Below are 24,008 nucleotides of genomic sequence, written 5' to 3'. Positions count from 1 at the left end.
GCCGCCTTTCCATTTAGCGCAAACATACAATGATGGACAAAACAGTTGCAGCACACCACACTATCCGATACTGAAGCTACTGTTTGTGATACCTTTTATCTAAAAATATGGGAAAAAATCTAAGATGAACCAGAAATATACGAACCTTTTTTTAAGATCGGGTTCAAGAGACAAATTTACAGGGTGAACCAGAATTTTATCGACACCGCTCAAGATTAACCAGGGGCAATGTCCAGCAATTGAGGACAGAGACAGGGCTCAAACATTGCCATCAAATGGCTATTGGCTAGCTTTCTTGGAAATACGGTAAAGTTTTTTAAAGGACATACCAACAGCTGAACACACCGAGCAGAACTAGTAATGAACATTTTACTGGTAGAACTAGACAGTAACATTTGATATCAATGATGCTTCAGCAACGACAAGTCTTCTGTCTCATAACTGGAACGGAATATTTCTGTTTAATTCTACCAGTGGATTGTCCATTTGATCCTCAGATCAGAGTCCAGGAATAGTTCGACTATTTGAAAAGGCTCATCTCGGAATGCTTAGAGTAGAGCTTGAAAGGAGACATAATTAGAATAATAGAAAAGGAATAAAAATAAATGGCGGAGTCGGACCGATCCAACTCCACTTTCTTGCTGGTAATTCTATGCTGTTGCTCTGTTATTATTTCTCCGGTGATTGAGAATACTCTCTCACAAGGAATCGATGATAATGCGTGATGTAGGTACCCAGCTCATCATTTCGAGTATCGGTGCTACTCTATAGTAATCCAGAGTCGATCGGAGTACTCCGGAGTTGAACGGAGCAACCCGAATCGATTGGAGCAATCCGGAGTGGCCAGAGCATCGGGGTTGGATCCGAAAGTGATTAACGTCAGAGTTGGTTTTTAAAACGTGGAGTGGATCACTATTTCTGTCACATGACTTTATCACATGTCACATGAGTTTTATCAGTGTATTATCTAGGGTAACTGCTCCAGTTTTCGGTAGTGTACCTATTTTCGGCAGATCGGCAAAAATAGCAAAATTATGGGAAAAATCGCAAAAGAAATGATCTTTAAACTACTTTTAAAGGAATAAATCATTGTTTATTCTTTAAATACGAAGTTTTGACACATTTAGATCGATATTTACCGAAATATCGAATTATATGTGCAGAGCTCAAAACATTTCTTCAGATTGGCTTTGTGCCGATAGTTCGGCAGTTCTGAGATTTAGCAAACTAGAGCTTAAAAAATTGGGATTTCGATTTTTCTGAACAATAAAATTAGTTTAAAACTTATTCAAAGCTCATTGATAATTTAAAAATCCAATAAATGGTTATTTTTTCACTTTAAAGGCTGCCGAAAATAGGTACATGGAAAATGTTGATTTTTGACAGCTCAATCCAGTGCAATTTCAGAGCGATTATCGAGAGACGTCAAAATCTGGCAGTTTCATATCCAAAATGGGCAACATAAAATGAATTATTTAACTACTTTTTATCATGAATTTAAGCAGAGTAAGAGTACAAAATTGTTTGAAATATTTTCCTTTAACTAATTACACCTATTCGAGAGTTTCAAATCGTCTATTCGTGATGCCGAAAATAGGAACACAGCCTGCCCAAAATAGGTGCATTCTGCCCAAAATAGGAGCAAAACCAATGTTTGCATTTTTACTAATATTTCTAAAAAACTGGGTTTAATTAACAAATCATGAATGCTGAAACATTCTTTGATAGTTTTACAACCAAAATAATACCACCTTCATTCAAAATATTAAGTTTAATAGTTGTATTTGTATTTTTTTCTGATCAGCTGCACTAACGTGCCGAAAACTGGTACAGTTACCCTACTTCATCTGGAGCAGAGGTCGAGAAATGGTTCAAATAATTTGTAAACAATTTAATCTTGAAAATTATGTATTTTATCATTCATATATTCATATATTTATATTTTTCGCTATTTATTTAGTTATATGAGCTTTATTCACCAGAAAAATTTTGTACTTAAAAATAATAAAATAAAATTACAAAAATTAGGAAAAAATCGATAAAAAAAACATTAAAGTGTTAAATCATTTAAAATTATTGAAATTATACACAAGTGGAAATCCAAAACGTAATAGAAAATAGGGTAAATGAAAAAAATGAAATAAATAATTTCAATCAACTGTTTTCTGTTTGCCCCCATCCGCACCTGTCAAGCATATTCGCGTCACATGGAGAGGCCACTAAACAACCTGACAAACACACACAAAAAAAAAAACACTTTCTAAAACAACTTCACCTTCATCCGCAAGACGGCAACCCACGACAACTTCCTCGTACGCGGGGCTAGCGCATCAGTCGAGGTTTTCCACTTTCGACAAACAAATTAAATACCGAAAACGGAAAAAGAAAATCCCGCATCTCAATTAGTGTAGCTATGTGTTTGTGCCAAGAATAACCAGCTGCAGAATTGAATGGCGAGCTTCGTTTAGCTTCTTTTGTTTTTCTCGGTTCGTCTCCCAAGGTAAGGCCCGACCTGGTTGGTGATGGCGTCGCCCATCGCTGCCCCTTTTACAGCAACACGGGTAAAACTGTAAATAAACGAAGCGGAAAGACTGGCACGGGCAGCATAATAAGCCCTTCTTGTGCGACCGAGTTGCGGAATATGTTGTGTGTGCGTGTGTGTGTTTGTGTTGGTTTTGTAATGTTTTGTTCCAATTTTTGTGTGGCCAATACCAAAATTGAGTATGCTTCGAGGAAGTTTTTCTTACGGGTGTAGGGTAAGCATTTTGGGACGTTAAAGTTGTTGAAGGTTGTGGGAAAGACACATAGAGGCTAAGCAGTTCCGGGAAAGAAAGAAACATAATTGAGAGTGGTGAAGGACATTAGATAACTTACGACAGTTTGTTTAGAAACGGATGATTCAGTTTTATTTCTTAAGATATGATAATTAAAAGTGAAATAAGTGATAAAGGGAGCTCAAATAACCCGAAACAATAACAACGCTTGGGGCAAATGAAGCAAAAAGCAAAGAAAAAAGATTTTTCAGAAAAGTGACTTCAACGGTAGATAAGCAAGGAACCTCAAGGAAACAATTATAAAATTGTACTAAAAAAACTGTTTGCCTTGTCTAAAACGTAAAAAAGGAAACAAAATATATACATATGAGAAAATTGTACAGCAACACAACACTTTGTATATTATTTTCAAAACCACTGGCTACACTTGGCAGAAAGGAATATCACACATTTTGTCTATTGCAAATGTAAAATGGCCCCCATAGCGCATCGGGCACTGTACACAACCTTCCGATTCCGGTTTCAGGCAGTGTTGCAGCAAGCAGAAACATGGTGCTAAAGTGTACACTATCAGTATTGGTTTGTAGTTTAATGTTTACCCTCGGTAAGTACCTCTATACAGCCGGGCGATCTTCATCGAATTTCTAATAAAAATTCCTTCTTTTCTTAATTCTCGGGTAAAAGCTGCCAGCCAGCTGCTGGACAATCGGTGCTATCTGGACGGTGGTGGATCGGCTGTTAACTTCTTTGCCAACGAGGACATCACGGTCGGTGCTGTGGTCGGCAGCTTGCGTGTGCTGGGTGACCCCGGGAAGGATATTGTGCTGACGCTGCGGGAGAAAGACTCACCCGTGTACATTGCACCCGGTACGAAGGACTTAATTGTGGCCAAACCGCTAGATAAGGAGGGCCTGATTGGACCGTCGGCCGTGTTTGTGAACGTGATTTGTGAGCGCAAGTTCTCCGACGAGGCGGTAAGTCTTGGGAAGACAAATTGTGGAAAGTGATCGTATTGATTGGAAGCTTATTTCGTAGGGTATTATCATTCCGGTGAATATCCGAGTGACGGACGTGAACGATAATGCGCCGATGTGGATTGGTGCTCCGTACAAGCTGAACCTCTCGGAAGTAACCGTCATTGGAACGAGGTAAGGGACGCACACTTCAAGATCACTCGTCCAAAGACACACACATGCTCACACTGCACCATCATTTCAGAATTCTGCAAGGCATTCGAGCACACGATCTGGATCAGCCTGGACCGTACTCGACCGTCGAGTACCAAACACTGCCAGGCCCGTACAGCGACTACGTCGCGTTCGTAACACCGCTCGAGGGTACGCTCGTCCTCAAGAAGTACATCGACTACGAAACGGTGCAAAACTTTACGGTGAAAATACGCGCCCAGGACCAGGGCAAACCGCCCAAGTACTCGGACACGTTCGTCACGATTCGTGTGCTCGATTCGGACGATCAGAATCCCAAGTTCGATCGGGACGTGTACTACGGTCAGCTGCTGACCGAGCAGGGCGACATTAGGGTGAGCCCGGAAGCGATACGGGCGGAAGATCAGGATCGTGGCATACGGGCCGATATACGGTACTCGATCGTATCGTCAAACGGGTCGGAGGATGAGCTTAACTTCGAGATACATCCCAACACGGGCAACATTCGGCAGACGCGTGCGTTGGCCGCCGTACAAGCACGCCATTCGCGTACGATCGTTGTAAAAGCGACCCAAGTGGATAATCCCGATCGTTACGCACTGACCACGGTGATCCTGTCACCGCCGAAGGGTGTTGAAACATCACTGAGCGTTCTCAGCGTTCAGCCACCGGTTGGTGGAGCAGAGTTTGTACGCGGCACGTTCTACGCCACGGTCCGGGAGGACGCCAAACCCGGCACTAAGGTGTCACAACTGACAAACCACGGAAAGGGTGCTGAAGAAAACGTCCGGTACGGAATCGTTGGATCACCGCTGGCTCAGGAACAGTTTCGTGTTGGCCCGAGTGGAGAGATCATGCTTGCGAAGCCACTCAACTACCGGCGTACGCCGCAGTACAGCTTTGCGATCGAATCCAGCACACCGGGCTCGGACCGGAACACCAGCACGACGGTTGTGATCGATGTGCTGCCAGCGAACATGTGGGAACCTCGCTTCCGGAAACCGTTCTATTCGTTCGCGATCGAGCATCCAATGCACGTACAGCAGCTCCCGATGCTGGTGGGACGGATCGAGGCGGCGGACGGTGACCGGACGGACGAGCTGTCCTTTGTGCTGAAGGGCAACTACAGCAACCTGTTCCGCGTTGATCCGTACGGCAATCTGTGGCTTGTGTCGAACCGAACCGATCTTCCGGTGGCGATGCGATTGCTTGCAACCGTAACCGACACGGGAACACCACCGAAATCGGCCACCGTGCCAGTGGTCGTGAAGCTGAAGCCGGCAACCGCTTCCCTAACCTCGAACCTGCTCATCGTGAATATCGTTGTCGCGTGTGCACTTGGGTTGCTGCTGATAGGTGGCTTTGTGCGGTGTGTTTATCGACGCCGCAAGCGAAAGGTTTCGTCCGCGGAACAGATTATCGGGCACGGTGTTGGTGGTGTACCGCCGATGAAGCACGGTGTCGATTCTAGCCGGTTTCTACTGCAACGGGTGGACCAACGAATGCCACCGTCAATGCACACGAGTGGGCGGCTGACGGACTGTGCCGCTTCCTCTACGCTGGGCAGTGACAATCAGGATTTTATGGATCACGAAGGAGGTAATGTAGGGCTGTGGCGGCAAGGTTGGAGGAAGGATTAAACAGAACTGGGTGTGAATTTGTTACAGAAGCTCCTAGACGGCCTCAGATACACAACACGAGGGCGCTTGAGCGGGAAGAACTTGCCGGGCAGAATCTAAATCATCTGCTGCTGCAATGGCAGGAAAAGTACGACGAAAAGGTGAGTACAGTATATGATTTTCTATAAATTCGGTTCAGGTTCTAGTAGAAACAGGATGGACTTTATAGAAGTAACAAAAAGGAGTTAGCAAGGTATTCTTGGAGTAGGTCCGTTAGACTTGGCTTGTTGGAGCAGGCCCCTTGGACTAGGCTCTTTTGACTAGGTCTGTTGGAGCAGGTCTCTTGGGCTAGGTTCGTTCGACTAGGCCCCTTGGACTAGGTTCGTTGGACTAGAGCACTTGAAGTAGGCCCCTTGAACCAGGCCCCTTGGACCAGGCCCCTTGGACCAGGCCTCTTGGACTTGGCCCCTTGGACTTGGCCTCTAGGATTAGGCCCCTCGGACTAGGTTCGTTGAACTAGGCTCCTTTGAGATCTGTTGGAGCAGGCCCCTTGGACTAGATTTGTTGAACTAGAGCCCTTGCAGTTGACTTCTTGGACTAGGCTCCTTGGACTAGGCTCGTGGGGCTAGGCTTCTTGAACCAGGCCCCTTTGACTAGGCCCCTTCGACTAGGTCTGATGGAGCAGGTCTCTTGGGCTAGGTTCGTTGGACTAGAGCCTTTGGAGTAGGTTCGTTGGATAAGGCTCCTTCGAGGTCTGTTGGAGCAGGCCCCTTGGAGTAGGCTCCTTGGACCAAGCCCGTTGGACTGGGTTCGTTCGACTAGGCCCCTTGGACTAGGTTCGTTGGACTAGAGCACTTTTAGTAGGCCCCTTGGACCAGGCCCCTTGGACTAAGCTCGTTGCACTAGGCTTCTTGGACCAGGCCCCTTGGACCATGACCTTCAGAACAGACCTCTTGGAGCAAGCCCGACGGACTATGTACGTTGAATAAGCCTCCACAGAACGGGCTCTTTGGACTAGGCCCCACGGAATAGGCGCCTTAAACTAGACCCCTTGAAATAAGCTTGGACTAGGGTCCTCGGAGCAGGACCTTTGGATTACCTCCCTTGGAACAGGTCTTTTTTAGCAGGACCTTTGGACTAGGCCCGTTGGAGCAGACCGCTTAGAGCACGAGGCAGTCCCCCAAGAGCCGAGGAGCCCCTCGTTCGTCATGGAATTTCACTCGAAATTACGCGTCCATTGGGCGAAGGGCTCTCCGTCCCATGTCGTTAGACGGATGAGCCAAGCTGCGACTAATCAATGGTAGGAAACTGATAACGACGACACGTACTATCACACCTATCAGTGATTGCTTGCTCGAATAGTAATTTTATGATTGCTATTCCGACGACGACGACGACGACATAAAGACACGGGCCAAGGAAGCCACTCGACCGCTATAGAGCTCACTTGACGCAACGCGCGTATCGGGCGTGACGCTTCCTGGCGAGGCGATAGTACGTGTCGTCGTTATGAGTTTGTAAACATTGATTGGTCGCAGCTTGCTGTATCTACTGTTGCTAACAACTATCAGAGGTTAAACCCGGTACCGCAACGTCAATACAACGACAGAATACAGGCCAATATCAGCTCGCAACGATAAATCCCCCATTTCAGGTGTCAGCTGCTTCCAAATTGCATACATTTAGGCGCACGGGAATTAAAACGTTTTAATGTTCTCACATCTCTTTCCAGAACAATGGCACGGAAGACATGTCGATCGACGATAAGTTGATCGTGTACTTCTAAACATACCAAAGCTTCACAGACAGCTAAACCAAACGCAGACTGACTACTGTACTCCTGAGATCACATGCTGCAACGGGACCACCGGGATCCTGGTCTTTTACAAGCACCGCTCCACCGTTTTGATGGGACTGTTGAATCGATACTTGCCAATATCTGTGCTGCACCGTCCGACTCATTTTTGAGGACTCCAGGTTTTTGTATTATTTATTTTACTCCTAATGATCTAGCTCCTTCTTCAACCCTTGGACAATAAAGCAAAGCGATATAGCTAGTGGTACTTGCTAAAAGATTGAAGAGTTGTACAATTTTGCTCTCAATATTCTCAAACTCAGGAACAAGAAAGATATTGGGGTAGTTTACATAAAATTTAGGACATAATTTATTACTTCCCCGACCGCTTATGCTAATGCTATACTAATCTAGACCTTCAGTCGGAAGATCTAGGTTCCCCGTTCCCGCTTTCACAGACACACACACGCAGACACACTCCTGCATAGGTACTGTTTCCCTCTACCTACGAAGCGGTTTTCCTTGGAGTCATCTTTACCCAAAGTCCTCCCCTCGCTCGGAGCGTCATCCGGAAGATGGGCTGCACTTCCTCTTTGCCGGGTGCTGGCAAGAGATGGAAATTTTGCAACACCCGCGAAATGACCGTCTTCATCTCGATGTACGCAAACTTGTACCCGATGCAGTTGCGTGGCCCAGCACTGAACGGGATGAACGCGTACGGGTTCTGATGCGGTGCCCCGTCACCGAACCGCTCCGGATCGAACCGTTCCGGGTCGGGATAGATGTGTTCGAGCCGGTGCGTTGCGTACGGTAGGATCATGATTTCCGTCCCGGCCGGCAGATTGTACTTGCCCACCCGAACATCTTCACCGATCTTGCGCGCCATCAGCGGTACGCTCGGATAGAGACGGAGACTCTCCTTGATGCAGGCTTCCAGATGGCGCAGCTCCCGGATACCTTCGGCCGTCGGTGGCTTCGAGCAGTCCGTACCGATGTGCCGCTGGATCTCTTCGTAGCACTTTGCCTGATGGTCTTGGTGGCGGGCGAGCAGGAACAGTGTGAAGGCAACGGCGGCACCGACCGAATCTTGTCCCTGTTGTTGGTTTTTGGAAAGATAATAGAGCAGGTAAATATGAGGTTCTTAATTTAACATAGGAAAGCAGTAATACTGACAGCCAACATGAACGTGCACGCCTCATCGATAATATCGTCCTCGGTAAAGTCGGGATTTTCGTCCGAGATTTCAATCATAAAGTCCAACAGGCAGCGTCTATCGGACGGTGTGAGTGTCTTCAATATTTCACGCCGACGACGGATCATCTACGGATAAGAAGGATGATAAGTATAAGGACTAACGACCATTATAGTCAGCTCATCCATCCCAACCTTCCTGGAGAAGTCATCGAGCTGTTTCTTTTGGTTAAGTTCGGCAGTGGCCGCATCAGTCAGCTTATAGATCGAGTTGAACAGCAGCCACGGATGGGTAATACGGTACGGTGCAACAACCTTTCCTCTGTGGAAGGGAAAAGATGGAGTTTAGCTACTTCAACAACCTTCTAGCCGTGCAAGTTCTTGAACTCACTGTCTAAAGGGAGACTTTTCCATCTCTGACTTGTCCGCCGATTTTACGGGAGCTCCTAGAACAGCTTCTATAATCGAATGCAAAAGAAAATGAGCAATAGTTTCCGCTGAGTAGGCGCTGAGAGCAGTTGCCCTAGTTACCGTTCAGGATGTCAATCACACAGTTGTTTACATATTCCGTGACGTTTAGTATCGTTTCCTCCTTCGGCAGCTTATCGATCAGTGACGATGCACTGTCCGTGAACGTGTCGACGAACTTCTCCAGTATCGCGATATTAAACGAGGGTTGTATCAGCTTCCGATGCGAGCTCCATTTGTGTCCTGCGAAGAGAAATCCCGAATCATTACAAAGAACACAATCAAACCAGGAGAAAATGGCGCCGGTAGAAGACAGCTTACCGCTGCTAGTGATAAGTCCACGTCCGAGAAAGTTGTGCAGCAGTTTGTAGAACATCGATTTGTTGGTGTGCTTCTTCGACGACAGGATCACCTTCAGATCGTTTGGATCGAACACGACAAACATTGGAAACACAAAGATCCAAACGCGTGCCAGTGGACCATAGTTTTTGTAAGCCTGCGACATCTCTCGCGAGATGACTGGAACGAGTAGGTAAGAGTGATGCCATCGATGGCCATTTCGAACGTCTGCCGTAGCAGTAACTTACGATCTTTCTTGGCAATGTCCAAACAGTTCCCTATCACGGGATAAGCGGTTGGGCCGGGCAATCGGAACGCGAGCGTACATACTTTCAGATAGTCCGAGAAGATGTACAGCAGAACGCATATCAGCAGCAGTGTGATGTAGGTGTACAGCTCCACGGCGGAAGATTTTTCGAGCTGGTAAAAAGGGGGATTGGCAAATAGATTGTGTACATGAATCGTCGGTTCCCGGAACTGATGATCAAATTTAAATGACCGGTTATTGAGACAGCTAATTAGCATGTCTGTCTTCTGGGTGGTGTCTGCAGCGCGTGCGGCTAAGCAAACTTTTTTGGGTTTGTGTACAGACGGGTTGGCGCGAAGCTAGGCTTTCGGAAGTCATGGCTTGTTGGAATCGTGCAACAAATGCATTCAAAAAACGAATTGCAACTTCAAACGACGTCACGCGAATTTTTATTTTCGACTTGGCTGTCGTTATTGCGTTACATTACTTCATCAGCATCACAGCTTAGAAAATGTGTGATCAAACAATTGCCCACTCGGAGAGCATTGCTCTTCAGATCGGTGTGTGCAATTTACCTTCATAAAGGAACCACTTCCCAACCTAACGTTGTTGCCTAACGTAACGCTCATAACGCGAAAGATCATCGATCATCGTTTGGGGTGTACACAGTAATAAGACGACACAGCAGGCATCAGTTTTTCCTCCACGCCTGCCACGATTGGGAGAGCGTCGTTGCGTTTTAATATTTCTGTCGGTACTTCACTTCACCCAGGATCGAAGTATGCTTTGCTCAACACCTTTTCGGGCCGATCGCCGTGAACCGTGGCTTCAATGGGGCTTGTGGATTGGTGATCATTAGTGTACCAGGGTTTGAGTTTCAGAAGAATCGCCGAATTTCGTTACCTTGAAACGGGCTTTGGAGTTTGGTCGATGAACCGTGTGGGGTGGTTGCATGTGCTTTTGACAAGTGCGCACAATGTCTTATGCCCCGGAGCCCGCACCGGTATGATCAAGGTTAGTGTTTTGACAGTCTCAGGGAGGGAAAATTACATGCAACCATTTTTCTTTACTGCCATCTTGCTACACTGTCGCAACTGACGCTCAAACAAAAACGCTACCGTACACGCCGAGCACACTCTTCATTTCCGTCCGGTGTTGTCGTCATTCCCGGTTCGATAGCGTACGCTCCTGTCGAGTGGCCACAGGTTCGATGGCAATTGAGGTTAAGTCCGTGTGCCCAATCACGGTCCCGGTACAAACTGCGATCCGGTAATGCACAACCCACCGGGAGAGTAACAGCTCCAAAGAATAAACGACGAGGATGAGTGTTCAATATTTGCGTTCGTATGCGAGTGGTGTACGGCAACGGGCTTCTCAAACATGCTGACGCAGAAACAAAAAACCAGTGAAACACCGCGCGATCTATCGATTCCAAAATGTGCTAACTGATTGACACGATCCGGCAGCCGTAATCGGTGGGAGGGTTGGGCCGAGTGGGCAGCAGCAATAAGCAACGACAAAAAAAAAGGTAGCAATGAGATGCCGATATTTGTAGTACAACGGTGGGTAAATCGGTGGAGGATAATTGCTGTTTATTGATCGTGCGAAAAGTGGCTCATCGTGATGGACGTAAGCTTACAAGTAGCGAAATCATGGTATTTATGTGGGATGGGGTGCTTATCTGTTGGAGGATTCGATCTTTTTTTTTGTTTCTGTTCTACCGTATATTTTAAATTGTTTTTATTGGTGGCTTCAATTGCTCAAAGGGATGTTATTGGTCAAGGATGTGTGTAAAATGTGGTAAAACTGTTGGATTTTTTTTTACTATTTTCTATTTTATACTCTTGATTGGTACTCTCTCTTTTGATTTTATACTCTTGATTGGACTGGTAATTTTTTTTTTTCAGTATAAGCTATGTAACAATTCAATTCAAGGCTTTTCAAGATTAAAGAAAAAATGGGAAAATGTGGTTTACTAATTCTTCCTGATGATGTGCGTTAAAAATATTTTCATATCGACCAGAATTAAGCTACAAACTGGAGATAGGAATTGATTCCTTGGTGTTCTAGAATTTGACGAGCGTTTCTGAGCGGTTTGTTTCGACAAAGAGCTTATACATAACTGCGCATCAGCCTGCTTCTCTATAAATGAGCGCTGAAAAATTGCCGGACAGAATTCTAGTATTCGATTCCAAGAAGCGATTTCAAATCCAGAAGCGAAATCTGAAGATCCTGAACAACAATGATTAAAAGTTTTTGATAGCGTAACTCTCAGTAAAAATAGAACAAGTGTAGCACACTTGACGCAAACATTGGAGACTTCTTTGCCCCAAATGCTATTTTATTTTTAAATTAAGACCGGTCCATTGGTGCGGTACACAACTGAGCAAAAAGGGGAACTGCTTGAACAACAGATCCAAATCCAAATTTTGGGATTTGGACTACCAGGTGAGCTAGATATAGCGGTGCCAGTCTGCACACAATGTTGGGAGGGTTCCAATACGTGTCCAAAACGTGCCTTCTTTCTAAGCTACAGATAAACAGGATCATTGAGAGCCTAGCTAATAGCAGGGCTTGATAACATCTTGTGGTGTTAGATTGTACTCTACTGATTTTATGAAGTATAACATCAAGTGGAATTTGATTACGATCATATCATATGAATGTTTTTGTTATTAAAAAAACTGTAATGATCTAATAATGGTAAAATCAAATGAAGCTATAGCTGATTTGGAGGATTATCTAGCGCTTGGTCATAAGTGATTTTGGAGGAAGCTCTTATATCTTATGACTCTTAGGTTCTTGATTATGGTGACCAGTATGTAGAGAATGAGACCCGAAACTAGCTCATTGGAAGAGAGGAAACAGCCCAAGTACGAAGTATCTAGGTACACATCAAGCCACACACCACATATGAGAAACTCTTTCTGTAGGAATAAGTGATCTCTTTCAATATTATTAAAATAAAATCTTTTTTCCTGAGCTCCAATATCGACAAGAAAAATAGAGCTTCTTGGTATTTAGTAGCTGATGCTTAACGGAACGGCACATTGATAGAGGTGACAACGGAGCCAACCTTCATACGGCACGACCGGGTTACAAATCCCTTCCGGATCGTTTCCCTGTAGCTATGGCTGACTATCCAACTATGAGGTATCAAAATGTCTAGTAAGCCAGAAATTGCAGCCATGACCTAAGAGGTCGCTCAGCCAAGAAGGAGGAAAAGGAGAAGCTGATGCTTAGGTTGCGCTCATCAGATCTATCTCCCCGTACTCAGAAATGATTATCCAGCTCCAGGGTAAACTAAATGCAGGAAGTCAGTAAACCCAAGATTTCTTGAAGCTGTAGAATTAAGGCACATAGGCTGAAAACATGCACTGTAACTATTTTTGGCTCACTTGTTATAATGACGCATATTTCTTAGAAGCCAGTTTAAGAACATTCTAAGCAACCTCAGAAGCTTTGGGTCTTTGCGAGATGCATATTACATTGCTTGAGGTATTCTCTCTCAATACATAACTATAGAATGATAGTATTTAAGGATATTTTATCCAGGATAAACATGTCTTTAATCATTGTATCAGTTGTCCTCTGTAGCACAGCTAAAGAGGAAGGTTAGACCACTGCTAGCTTTTCTTTAACTGAGGGATAGACCACGTATGATTTCAGACCAGCCTTGCCGTGTGAATAACCTACGCCAATAACACTAAAACTCCGAGTCGCACCAATATTCCCAACAAAATGTCTCTCATTTTCACAAAAAATCTTCACTTTAACCATTAAGTTCGTTTCATCGGATAACTGTCGTTAGCAACTTAACTATACACCACATTGGTCAGTTTTAAACGTACTCTCCTATTTAGTAGTTTCGTTTTGCACCACTTTTCGAGGACTCATTATCCAAAGTTCACTCTCACAAAAAGTCCATATTTTGGTCAGCTGCGGAACAACACAAATTACACGATGTTTAGCACTAAGCGCGTGTGGCCAAACGACACCAGAATCCTTAATGTGATTGCATTAACCTGGCCGGGGTAGCGCTGAAGAAGAGCAATTGGAGCATTCCAATATTTGCAAACCGCTAATGCAAATGCTTACCGCGCGTGCATAAATTCAAATCCAACAGTGACACTTACCGCTTGAAAGAATGTCATACTGCTTGACGTGTTGGGTGGTACGAATGGTTTAATTCACTAGTTTTGGGCTACCGTGCACCCAAATCACGTCGGTCTACGAAATCACACAGCACTGTTCCGGGTGTGGACAACTTCCTGCTCCCTAGCCGTTGGTGGACTGGTACCGTGGACAACGGTTGTGCACAGCACGGTGAGAATTTTGGCGGATAGCTGCGTCCAGTCCCAGTTACGTGTCGCAATTATCACCTAGAAGCGTTTACTTCACGTACTTATATAAAGTTTTGTACGCTCCCGGTGTGTCCGGCTTGTTGGTGCCTTCCTTTGGATCATTTTGACCTGCTCGTACGCTGAATAGTGGTGGGGATGGCGAGTTCTCCACAGAACAGCCCGGTGGCAATGTTTATCGAGCAATGATCATACGTTTGTATTGACAACAAATCGCACAGCACACAGCGATGCGCAGAAGGAGCTCCACGCGCTCGAGGAGCTGAAAAGCGGACAACAACAAAAAATGCAGAAGAATCTATTCTCCTTCGGCACACCAACATCCTCCACGGAATCTTCCTACAATTAGCGAACCGGCGTACGTGCCAAAGATGTAACTGACGTAAAGTAGGGGACGCTTGTGGAAAAGGATAGCAAGCAAGCAAGCAAAAAAAAGCCTACGATCATCAAGAGCTGCCAATGCTACAACAAAAGCCGGCAGAGGAAAAGATTGAAAGCAAGCTAGGGAAAAAAAAATCGACAATTACCCTCCCATTGAGCAATAATTTTGTTTATTTACTCATTTACTTCGTCTCTGTTTGGTTCAGGTTCGGCCAAAACAGGCCATTCGTTCATTCCTTCAGATGCGTCCCAAGCTAGAAGCACGGAAATCGGAGTCGGAGTCACTGTTTTACGTTCTTCCGTGCGGGGTCCGTCTGGCTTCGGTGTTAAATGGTCTTGCATACACTTTCAACAATTGGTGGATTTCTGCCAAGTGGGGGAAGTAATCGATTTTTTCGGTTCCACTCGAAGGCTCCCGGGTCTCCAGGGGTTTCAAGATCTGTTGAATGGAGAGCGTACGCTCGAGTGGAGGGTTCTGTTTGTGTCAGACGATGAAGCAGTGCTGATGACCTGCTGTGTCCTTTTGAAGTTGTCCGGTCAACAAACAAGTGCGAGTACTCGGTAATCTGACGCCCGCAAGCTGGACAAGCTACTGTCAAACATTACTATTTATTTTTGGTGATGGAAAGATAAATGTTTGGGGCAGAACCTCGCACATGATACCTGTCCGCGGGATAAACAGAGCAAAACGGGATCTATTGTTGAAGAGTTGCTGCTGAGATGATCTTGTTTGCACACAATCTTCACCGAAGTGGCACAGATGGTATGCGAATCGATATCAATTGTCACCTTCCTGCTCAGTTCGAGCAACACCAGGTCGTTGTCCACAAGATCGTTGAAGTTACCAAGAACTCTGACGGAGGTCCGGAACCAGATGTGGTAATATTGCATAACCGACATTGATTTAATTGATAAGGATCTGATGATGATCTTGGGTGGTTCAATCACTCACGTCCGAAGCATTCTTTAACACTCGATCTCTTGATCTGTAGAAGTTTCCGATTCCGATATCTGACATTGATTTAATTGTGAAGGAGCTCTTGATGATCTTGTGTGGTCCGATCACTCACTCGTAAAGCACTCGATCTCTTGATCTGCAATTACATTAGGCTGTAATTTGTAACGAAGATATATCGTGAGGAACAACAAAACCGGAAATGCACAGAAGGTTAAGCATCAGTACGATCAGATGATCACAAGGACACTGATGATCTTTTTGCTGAGTAATTCCCCATTACCGTCTTGCTTATTTCGTAACCTCGCGTAATTAAGTCACCTTTCGGCAATTGTCGAGTGATTGTAGGAATTCGCGAAATGTGCCAAAACAAAGCCAACCCCCATTTAATTCACATACTCACAGTGAGTGATTTATTTTCTAAACAAACAGAACACGGCGCCTTCTACAAGTAAAGCAAGTTACACAAACAAAAACTTCTTAAACTAGAGATTAGCTTATACCCTAAAAAGCCTGCACAGCTCTACATACTCGATCTATTCATCTTCCTCCTCCTCGTCTTCCTTTTCCTCTTCCACCTCTTCCTCTGGCTGTTCCTCGCCTTCGGCCGGTTCGGCCGGTGGTTCCTCAACGACCGGTTCCGGTTCGGGCGTCGGTGGTTTCGGCAGGACGCGTGGCGCCTCATTCTGTACCACCACATCGTCCATGCGCTTCTTGGGTGCCTGCACCCGCTGGTCGAAGCGCAACGGGATCGAGATCTGCCGAGACATTTCCACCGTCTTCACGTCGTTCTTGGCGATCAGCGTGTACTTGCCACTGTCGCGCAGCTGTGGATCGTTGATGATCAGCTGTACGGTGGTGATCTTGGTACCGTTTTCGTAGTAGTGCTGGTTGAAGATCTCGTACTTTTCGTTGCTCTGCAGGATCGGTATGGCATCGTACATCCAGCGGAACGTCGGTACCGGGTTGCCGCGCACGCGAATCTCCAGATGCAGATCGTTCGTCGTCGGGTGGTACAGTTCTGTGGGGTAGATTTTGTTGAAGATGGCATTAGAATTCGGCACAGACAACAAGCACTCAAGATGCTTACCTCTCAATGGTGTGATGAACGTCGGAGGTACCAGCTCGACTTCGTCCTTCTTTTCCAACTCAAACACAGTGATGCGGCAGGAATCCGTAGCCGTGCCGTTGGCCGTCTTGGCCACGCACTTGTACACGCCCGAATCTTCCAGCCGCAGATCGACCAGATCCAGCGTGCAGTAACCCTGGCGCGTTACGTCACTACGACAGCGCGGTCCCATCACCAACGGTTCGTCATCCTTCAGCCAGGTCACCTCAATCTTCTGCGCGTCCGAGCAGCAACAGTTGAGCGTCAGGTTCTTGCCCTTCTTAATCGTGCCACTGCGCAGATGCGAGATGAACTCCACCTCGATCGGTTTCTTCCAGCGCTTGACGCGCGGTACCTCCGGCGGTGCCAAACTCTTGCCGCTCGATATCAGCTGACTGAGCTTCACCTTCGGTTCACCGGTCGGGCCACGCTGGGGCTGTGGTTCGCGCTGTCTCGGCACCTCCTTCGGTTTTTCCTCCGGGACCTCCTCGGGAGTTGGTTGCTTCGGCAGCTTGCGGCGCAGCTTCTTAATCTTTGGTCCACGCTTCGGAGGTTTCGGCGGTGGTTCCTCTACCTCTTCCTCCTCCTCTTCTTCCTCCGCTTCTTCCTTCTCCGCGCCTTCGGCAGCTGGTTCAGTGGTTGGCGGTTTCGCCGGCGAGGCCGGTTTCGTCGGCGAGGCCGGTTTCTCCTCCACTTCTTCCTTCTCTTCCTCTTCTTCCGGTTCCGGCTCTTCCTCGCTCTCGGTGTCACCGGGCACGTACTCTTCATACTCGCTCTCGGCGTCCGTGTCCGTTTCCCATTCCCAGAACCGTTCGGGCGTTTGTCCCTTCAAGTAGTACGAACCATCCTCCAGGAACACGACTTCACGATGTTGGCGTGGTTCCTGTACCTTCTCCTCCTCATACGCGGGACGACGCTTGTCCGCATGGTGCATATGGTACATGGGCATCGCGGCCGCCTTACCCTCAAACCGCAGCGTGTACTTCAACTCTTCCGTACCGAAGTCGTTCATGGCCTTCACCATGTACCGGCCATTGTCGCGAATCTGCGGGTTGTGGATGCACAGCTTGTGGATACCGTGCGGTTCACGGATCTGGATGTACTTCTCGTTGTTCGGGATGATGATACCGTCCAGATACCATTCCACCTTGATCGGACCCGTACCCTTGATCTGCGTTTCCAGCACCAGATCATCGACGCGGAGATCGTAGTGTTGGGTCATGCAGCGCACGTACCGGGGAGCTTCACCCTCGGCCACCGGAATACGAACCGGTGCCGGTAGCACGTTCAGTTTGCAGGTACCCTTGATGACGGCACCGGACTTATCCTTCACCACCACCTCGTACTCGCCCGTATCCTCCCGAGCGGCCTTGTTGAACGCCACCACACCCGTGCCTTCCTTCGCATCGGACAGGTTCTTGATCTGCTTGGTAAACTCCATTGGCTCTCCGTTCTTGTACCACTTGAAGTCGGCCTTGTTGCCCAGCACAGTACAGAACAGACGCACCGGCTTACCCTCGACAATGTTGATGTCGTGCAGGGTGCTTCCGAAGCGCAGTACGGCCCGCGCATCCACACGCTTTGCATCGTCCGGGTTGAGCTCCGGGAACAGACGCAGATAGCGTTCCTTGCGAAGCTTGTCCTTATCCTCAACCGTTTCGCCCTCAGCAGGTGCCGGTTCCGTTGGGGCCACTTCCTCCGGTTTCGGTTCCACTGGTTGGGGTGCTGCTGGTGGTGCAGCTTCGGCCGGAGCCGGTTCTGCGATCACCTGTTCCTCCTCTTGGACCGGCTGCTTAACACGCTTCTTGCGCAGCTTCTTGATCTTCGGGCCACGCTTCGGTGGTGGTGGTGGTGCCTCTTCCTCCTCCTCGTCCTCATCCTCGTCCTCGTCCTCATCGTCCGCTTCGACCGGAGTCGGTTGCTTCTTAGGTGGTGGCGGTGGAGTCTTGATCAGGAAGTCGGGCGAAGGTGAGCGCGACGGCACCTTTTCCACTGGTGCTGGTTCTGGCTCTGGTTCCGGCTCCGGAGGCAGCTCTGGTTCCGGTTCCGGTTCGGGCGAGACGTACTCCTCGTACTCACTTTCCGCGCTGGTATCCGTTTCCCACTCCCACAGATGTTCGGGCGTCTGTCCGCGTATGTAGTACGAACCGTCCTCGAGGAAGATGAATTCGCGGTGCGGGCGTGGGACCGGTTCCGGTTTCGGTGGTTCCTCGTACACACCGCGCTTCATCACATTCGGATCGTGGTAGGCGATACCGAACACGTGGCTTTCGGCGATCTTACGATCCACGATCTTGCGGACCGCGTGCCGGATGACGTCCTTGCCGACGACGTTCGTCGCTTCGCACGCGTACTGTCCTTCATCCTTGGCTTGCGGATCGTGGATGGTGAGCTTGAAGACACCGCCGGGCTCACGCATCGGGAAGAACTTCTCCCCGGTTGGGTCCTGCAGATCGATACCGTCACGCAGCCACTTGACCGAGGGCATCGGGTTGCCGCGCACGTTCACCTCCAGAATCAAATCATTCGTCTGGATGTCGTAGTGCTCTGTAAGCAGAGAGGGTAAATTGTTAGCAGCTGATCTTAGCAGGACGACTCATGCAACAACATACCCTTAACATTGCGCACAAAGCTCGGTGCAACGTGCTGCTTCTCGGGTACCGGGAACACGATCACCTTGCAACTCGTCTCCACTTCACCGGCCGTATTACTGGCCGTACACTTGTAAGTGCCCGAGTCGTTCAGCTCGGCCGAGATGATGTGAACCGCGCCGACGCCCAGCTTCGTATCGTTCTTCACATTCTTGCTCCAGACGAGCGGAATGTTGTTCTTGAACCACTTGATCGTCGGCTGCGGACCAACGCACGAGCACACCAGCTTAATGTGCGAACCTTCCGCCACGGTTTGATTCTTCAGGTTCGCCTCAAAGTACAGCTTCTGCTTCACTTCCAGCACCTTGTGTTTGGTGGGCTCCTCTGGAATCGGTCCGGGAATGCGTCCCTTCAGCAGACCCTGCAGATTCTTGCGCCATTGCTTCGGTTCCTTCTTCTTCTTGACGGCCGGTTCCTCGGCTGCAGGTGCTTCCGCTCCATCAGCAGGTGCAGCAGCTTCCTCGGTTGTTGTTGTTGCTTCAACAGCCTGGAGTGCCTCAACAACGGCGGAAATGTCCGATTCGGGACCTGCATGATGGGCGACGGATGGTGCCCGCGATACCGACCGAGACCGTGTACCGTACACGATTCCGTCCTCTTCCGACCGCGTCACCTGCTTGTCCGCATGGTAGATGCCGTGCGTGAGCTGGTTCTGGTAGAACTCACGGCCCTTGAAAGTGACCGAGTGCTTAAGCTTCTCCTCACCGGCACTATTCTTAGCCGTCACTACCCATTTGCCACCGTCCAGCTTTTCAGGATTGTGGATGCTGTGGAGATAATCAAAATTGCCGTCAATTAGTGGACGAAGACTTGAGGCATCTCAGGTATGTAAACAATGCCCACCTCAACCGATAAACACCGTCTCCCTGACGAGAGATAATCACACGATCCGTTTCGTTCGTAAACTCCACACCATCGCGCTCCCAGGTCAGCTTCGGGTCCGGGACACCGCGTACGTGCACCTCCAGGATCAGATCATCCACTAAGGAATCGTAGTAGTCTGCAAGACACGTCCCAGGACAAGAAAATGAGTCTCAAAAACACTCAGTAAGGCGTCCAATAATAAGACCTACCAATGACCCTCGTGAACGTAGGCACCGTCTCGATGTCCTTCTCCGTCGCAAAGATGTTGACCGTGCAGGAGCACTCGATCTCGCCGAAGCTGTTCTTCGCGAACGCCTGGTACTCGCCCGAATCGGCCACTGTTGTTGGCGTGATGCGCACACTGCCAAACTCACCCTTGGTGGCGTTTATGACGTTCTTGCTCCAGACGAGCGGCTTGCCGTTCTTCAGCCAGCGCCACGTCGGCTGTGGCCCAGTCACACTGCACGTCAGCTTCATCGTCTTACCGGCCGGTGCCGTTTGGTTCTTCAGCTTCGTCTCCCACATCAACCGGTTCTTGGAGTCCCGGATGACGAACGGTTCCACCGGTCCATCCTCGAACCGTTTCCGAGGCATTGCCTTGAACGCAGGTTTCGGTTTCGCTGCTGGTGCGGCTTGCTCTTGAGGAGCTTCTGCCGGTGCTACGGCCGCTTCACCGGTTGCGTCGGGTTGCTCAGCACCTGTGTCCGCCGATGGAACGGACTCGCTCGTGCTAACCGGTGCCGGTTCGGATTGCTGCTGTGCCTGTGGCTGGGCTGGCTGGGTGGCCTGTTGCGCCTGGTCGGTCGGTGGGGTCGGTTCCGCCGTCAACAGTAGACTGGCCGCTTCCTTCTCCTCGAGCCGTCTTTTAAAGTAGTCCGCATGTTCGATGTGCTGCACGTGAATCAGCTTATCCTTCGACGTGAAGCTTACCTCGTGCGACACCTTGGCGGTGCCGGCCGAGTTGACAGCCTGACACTCGTACACGCCACAGTCGGACGGGGCCGGCTTGTGGATGCACAGCTGATAGACGCCATTCGGTTCGCGGTTTATCAGCAGCTTCTCGCCGAGCACCACATCTTCGCCATCCTTCAGCCACTTGATCGTTGGCTTCGGGACACCGTGCACGTTTACCTCTAGCACCAGATCGTCGGCTCGGATGTCGTAGAACTCTGTCGGAAGAGATGACGTGCATTCGATTACCAACCCGATCCGCACGCAATTCGCATCACTACTTACCCTTCACGGCTCGCGTAAACGTGGCCGGCGTCGTTTCGGCCGACGGTAGCGTTATCACCTTCAGCACGCACGTCGTCTTGATCTCGTTGTGACTGTTCTTCGCCGTGCAGGTGTATTCGCCCGCATCTTTGCGCGTCACACCATTGATCACGATCTGGCCGATCGCACCACTGTTCATCAGTTTGACGTGGTCGCCAAAATCGATCGCACGCCCGTTACGCTGCCACTTGAACATCGGCAACGGCCCGTTAGCCGAACAGGTCATCTTCACCACCGCACCCTTGGTCGTGGTGACGTTGTGCAGCTGACCGGCCCACGTTAGCTTGTTCTTCGAGTCGCGTATGACGAACGATTCCGATTCGTACGGTTCGTGGACGTCCTCACCGCCGCGACCCGACTTTCCACCGCCGGCCAACCGTTCCTGTGCTTCCTTCTTGATACGCTGCTCTTCGCGCTTGCGCTCCTCGATCTCTTCCTCCGTGAGCAACTTTCGATCGGCATTCGTGATGCCCGGGAGACGCATGTAGGGCACCTTGTCCACAAAGTCGACCGTGTGCGAGATCTGGGCCCGGCCAGCCTCATTCTCGGCGATGCACGTGTAGCGCCCGCTGTCCTCGGGCGTGGGGTCGTAGATGTTGAGCTGGAATATCTCCTCGCCCTCGTAGGTGGCACCTATCCGCTGGTCCAGCACGATCGGATCGCCGTCCTTGAGCCAGGTGATCGTCGGGATGGACCATTCCTGCTGGAACATGATCTGACACTCGATCACCAGATCGTTCAGCGCATGATGGAAGTAGTCTGGAGATGGGACAAGGTAAAGGACATCCACTGTTACAAATGATCACCAGAAAAAAGAGCGTCCAGTCTAATTACCTCTGACTTTGACAAAGAATGGAAGCTGACACTTGGGCTTGATCGCGTCGTACACCCTTACCCGGGCAATGGACGGTACCACGCCGCCCCTGTTCTTTGCCACTATCTTGTACTCGCCCGCATCCGAATGCCGCAAGCCCTTGATCGTGAGCGTGTACAGACCGTCGGCGACCGATGTCTGCAGGTAAGCCGTCCGCTCGATGGGTTGATCGTTCTTGAGCCACTGTACGGTCACCTCCTGTCCCTCGATCGTGCACTGCAGCTTGATTGTGGAACCTGTGGGGGCACTCCGGTCGGTGAGCTTGGTGAGATATAGCGGTGGTCGCGACGCCTTCCGGAGCCGCTGGAACTCGGCATCCTTCTCCTTCTCCGTGAGCTCGGGCGTTTTTTCCCGCTGCTCGAACTTGATCATCGCGATTTCGTCCTCATCCTCGTGGAACACGCGCCACTCGGAGGGATCCACTTCGTCCACGGACATGTCGCTGTAGGAGTAGGATAGTTCTGACGATGATTCCTCCGATTCGCTATAAGTCTCCCCGGACTCATCGCCATCGTCTTTTAAATCAGATTCATCATCCTTGGGTTCGGCCGGCTCTTCGGGCAGTGGTTCGGGTACGCCCACGTCGGCGTTCTCTCCCTCCCCCGCCTCGTCCCCCAGTTCGTCCGTTGCACCTTCGAACGCTTCGGTTGCGTCCGGCTCGGTTGCTTCTACGTCATGACCATCCGCACCATCAGCCTCAAGCTGTTCGGCATCCGCCGAGGCTTCGATTTCGCGGCTATCTTCAAGATCCTCCGTCGAAGTTTTTTTTTGTCCTCAGAATCCTCTTCCACCGCCGCCGGTTCCTCTTCGACGAGTGGCATCACCACCAACTCGGGCCGCTCCTCTTCCTCCTCGATGATCGTTACCTCCACCGCGGTCGAGATGTCCTTGCAGGAGGCCTCGTCGATGACGCAGCCCGACGAGAAGAAGAGCGAGATGTACTCGTCCACGTTCGTCACACCGCCCGACACGTCCATCACCAGCGCCTTATCGATGATGGCCTTACACGAGGCGACCTGCACATTACGGTTCTCCCCGATCTCGAACGGTGACTTCTCCCTCACGAGCATCATCTCCTTCCGCAGCGGATCGTCCACCCGGAGGCGCGAGATGGACACCGAGCGGGAACGGCGATCCCGGGACGGTTCCCGCGAGAAGGTGCCCTCGCGCGACATCGACCGCTCATCGCCCGGCTGCTCCTGCTCGGTTACGATCACCTGCGGGATCACCTCGTCCGTCTGCTGCTTGCGTACCATCCCGGCGGGCTACGGTTCACGTCGTTCACCAATCTCAGCCGATCGTTCCCAAACTTTTGCCCACACTTTCCCTTGCAACCTTCAACTTGATTTTCGATGCGAAATTCACTGCACACTTGTACACCACCTTCAAGGACCAGCGGCGATCGGTCGACTAGCGTTAGCTGACCCTGAACGGTGGGAATTTAAATAACCCGAAGGGAACGATTCATTGTCAATGGCGCGGTGGCGGGCGTGATCACTTTCTAATTTTATCACCCGAAGCAAGGTTCGATCCTCACCCACGCCTGCCCGGCACCGGTGGCACGGTGGTGCATCGGTGCCAAAATTTGGTGCAGCTAGACGCGTTTAGGCCGGGTAGGACGCTTTTCGGGCCGGGATTGGCAAGCGACATTCTTCCGATCGAACTCGCGTTACTCACGTCGATTGTAAACGCATCTCGAATCGGGAGTTCTAATTTTGGCAACAGTTGCAGTCGGAGCCAAACGCGGTTCGCATGAAAAATGCAACTAATTTGCACTCGCAAAACACTTCCTTGAAGTTTTGTTTACTGTTTCGTGTGGAGGAACGATTTTCGGACATCTAGAACAAGTTCATTGCTTCAGTCGTGTGCGTAAACAGTGCGTGCTTCAATTCAAAATAACATTAAATGTAGTTTTTGAGGTTAATTTTGACAATTCTCAC

The 24,008-nt window shown here is 49.3% G+C and overlaps 3 protein-coding genes across 4 annotated transcripts; 1 reads left to right on the top strand and 2 right to left on the bottom strand.

Annotated features, from left to right (window-relative positions):
• The first annotated feature begins 833 nt into the window (after nucleotides 1-833).
• LOC118507082 (protocadherin gamma-A2) lies at nucleotides 834-7,639 on the top strand. 2 transcript variants are annotated; one of them, XM_036045066.1, is made up of 7 exons: nucleotides 834-2,500; nucleotides 3,301-3,378; nucleotides 3,459-3,748; nucleotides 3,810-3,922; nucleotides 3,993-5,539; nucleotides 5,611-5,720; nucleotides 7,292-7,639. In XM_036045066.1, exons 2-7 carry the CDS (start codon nucleotides 3,324-3,326, stop codon nucleotides 7,343-7,345), a joined length of 2,169 nt encoding a protein of 722 aa, XP_035900959.1. In that variant the 5' UTR covers nucleotides 834-2,500; nucleotides 3,301-3,323; the 3' UTR covers nucleotides 7,346-7,639. The 2 variants fall into 2 exon arrangements, with proteins under 2 accessions (XP_035900959.1, XP_035900958.1); XM_036045065.1 differs by having other exon boundaries at nucleotides 839-2,500; nucleotides 5,608-5,720.
• A 57-nt stretch (nucleotides 7,640-7,696) lies between these two features.
• On the bottom strand, nucleotides 7,697-14,013 carry LOC118507084 (probable cytochrome P450 4aa1). Its single transcript, XM_036045071.1, has 8 exons — nucleotides 13,736-14,013; nucleotides 9,601-9,772; nucleotides 9,335-9,532; nucleotides 9,077-9,256; nucleotides 8,937-9,003; nucleotides 8,741-8,867; nucleotides 8,528-8,674; nucleotides 7,697-8,447 (listed from the first exon to the last, which is right to left on the bottom strand). The coding sequence occupies exons 1-8, from the start codon at nucleotides 13,751-13,753 to the stop codon at nucleotides 7,860-7,862; spliced, it is 1,497 nt and encodes a 498-aa protein (XP_035900964.1). The 5' UTR covers nucleotides 13,754-14,013; the 3' UTR covers nucleotides 7,697-7,859.
• Nucleotides 14,014-15,681: 1,668 nt separating this feature from the next.
• LOC118502397 (muscle M-line assembly protein unc-89) lies at nucleotides 15,682-23,324 on the bottom strand. Its single transcript, XM_036034619.1, has 8 exons — nucleotides 22,860-23,324; nucleotides 22,029-22,770; nucleotides 21,156-21,953; nucleotides 20,129-21,088; nucleotides 19,899-20,055; nucleotides 19,017-19,822; nucleotides 16,387-18,951; nucleotides 15,682-16,317 (listed from the first exon to the last, which is right to left on the bottom strand). Exons 1-8 carry the CDS (start codon nucleotides 23,322-23,324, stop codon nucleotides 15,833-15,835), a joined length of 6,978 nt encoding a protein of 2,325 aa, XP_035890512.1. The 3' UTR covers nucleotides 15,682-15,832.
• Between the last annotated feature and the right edge of the window lie 684 nt (nucleotides 23,325-24,008).

The sequence above is a fragment of the Anopheles stephensi genome, chromosome 2 (assembly GCF_013141755.1).
Source record: "Anopheles stephensi strain Indian chromosome 2, UCI_ANSTEP_V1.0, whole genome shotgun sequence".
Taxonomy (NCBI): Eukaryota; Metazoa; Arthropoda; class Insecta; order Diptera; family Culicidae; genus Anopheles; species Anopheles stephensi.
The sequence above is the reverse complement of the archived record's forward strand: the minus strand, read 5'-3'. Positions and strand labels throughout refer to the sequence as shown.

Excerpts from the sequence above, each read along its gene's own strand:
- LOC118507084 (XM_036045071.1), bottom strand. Across the intron at positions 9,533-9,600 it reads GGACATTGCCAAGAAAGATC|TCATCTCGCGAGAGATGTCG; the intron begins GTAAGTTACTGC and ends TACTCGTTCCAG. Across the intron at positions 8,448-8,527 it reads CGTGCACGTTCATGTTGGCT|GGACAAGATTCGGTCGGTGC; the intron begins GTCAGTATTACT and ends AACCAACAACAG.
- LOC118502397 (XM_036034619.1), bottom strand. The coding sequence starts at position 23,324 with ATGGTACGCAAGCAGCAGACGGACGAGGTGATCCCGCAGGTGATCGTA. Across the intron at positions 21,089-21,155 it reads GTTTACGCGAGCCGTGAAGG|AGTTCTACGACATCCGAGCC; the intron begins GTAAGTAGTGAT and ends CTCTTCCGACAG. Across the intron at positions 16,318-16,386 it reads GTTCATCACACCATTGAGAG|AACTGTACCACCCGACGACG; the intron begins GTAAGCATCTTG and ends TCTACCCCACAG.
- LOC118507082 (XM_036045065.1), top strand. The coding sequence starts at position 3,324 with ATGGTGCTAAAGTGTACACTATCAGTATTGGTTTGTAGTTTAATGTTT. Across the intron at positions 3,923-3,992 it reads GTAACCGTCATTGGAACGAG|AATTCTGCAAGGCATTCGAG; the intron begins GTAAGGGACGCA and ends CCATCATTTCAG. Across the intron at positions 5,540-5,607 it reads TTTTATGGATCACGAAGGAG|AAGCTCCTAGACGGCCTCAG; the intron begins GTAATGTAGGGC and ends AATTTGTTACAG.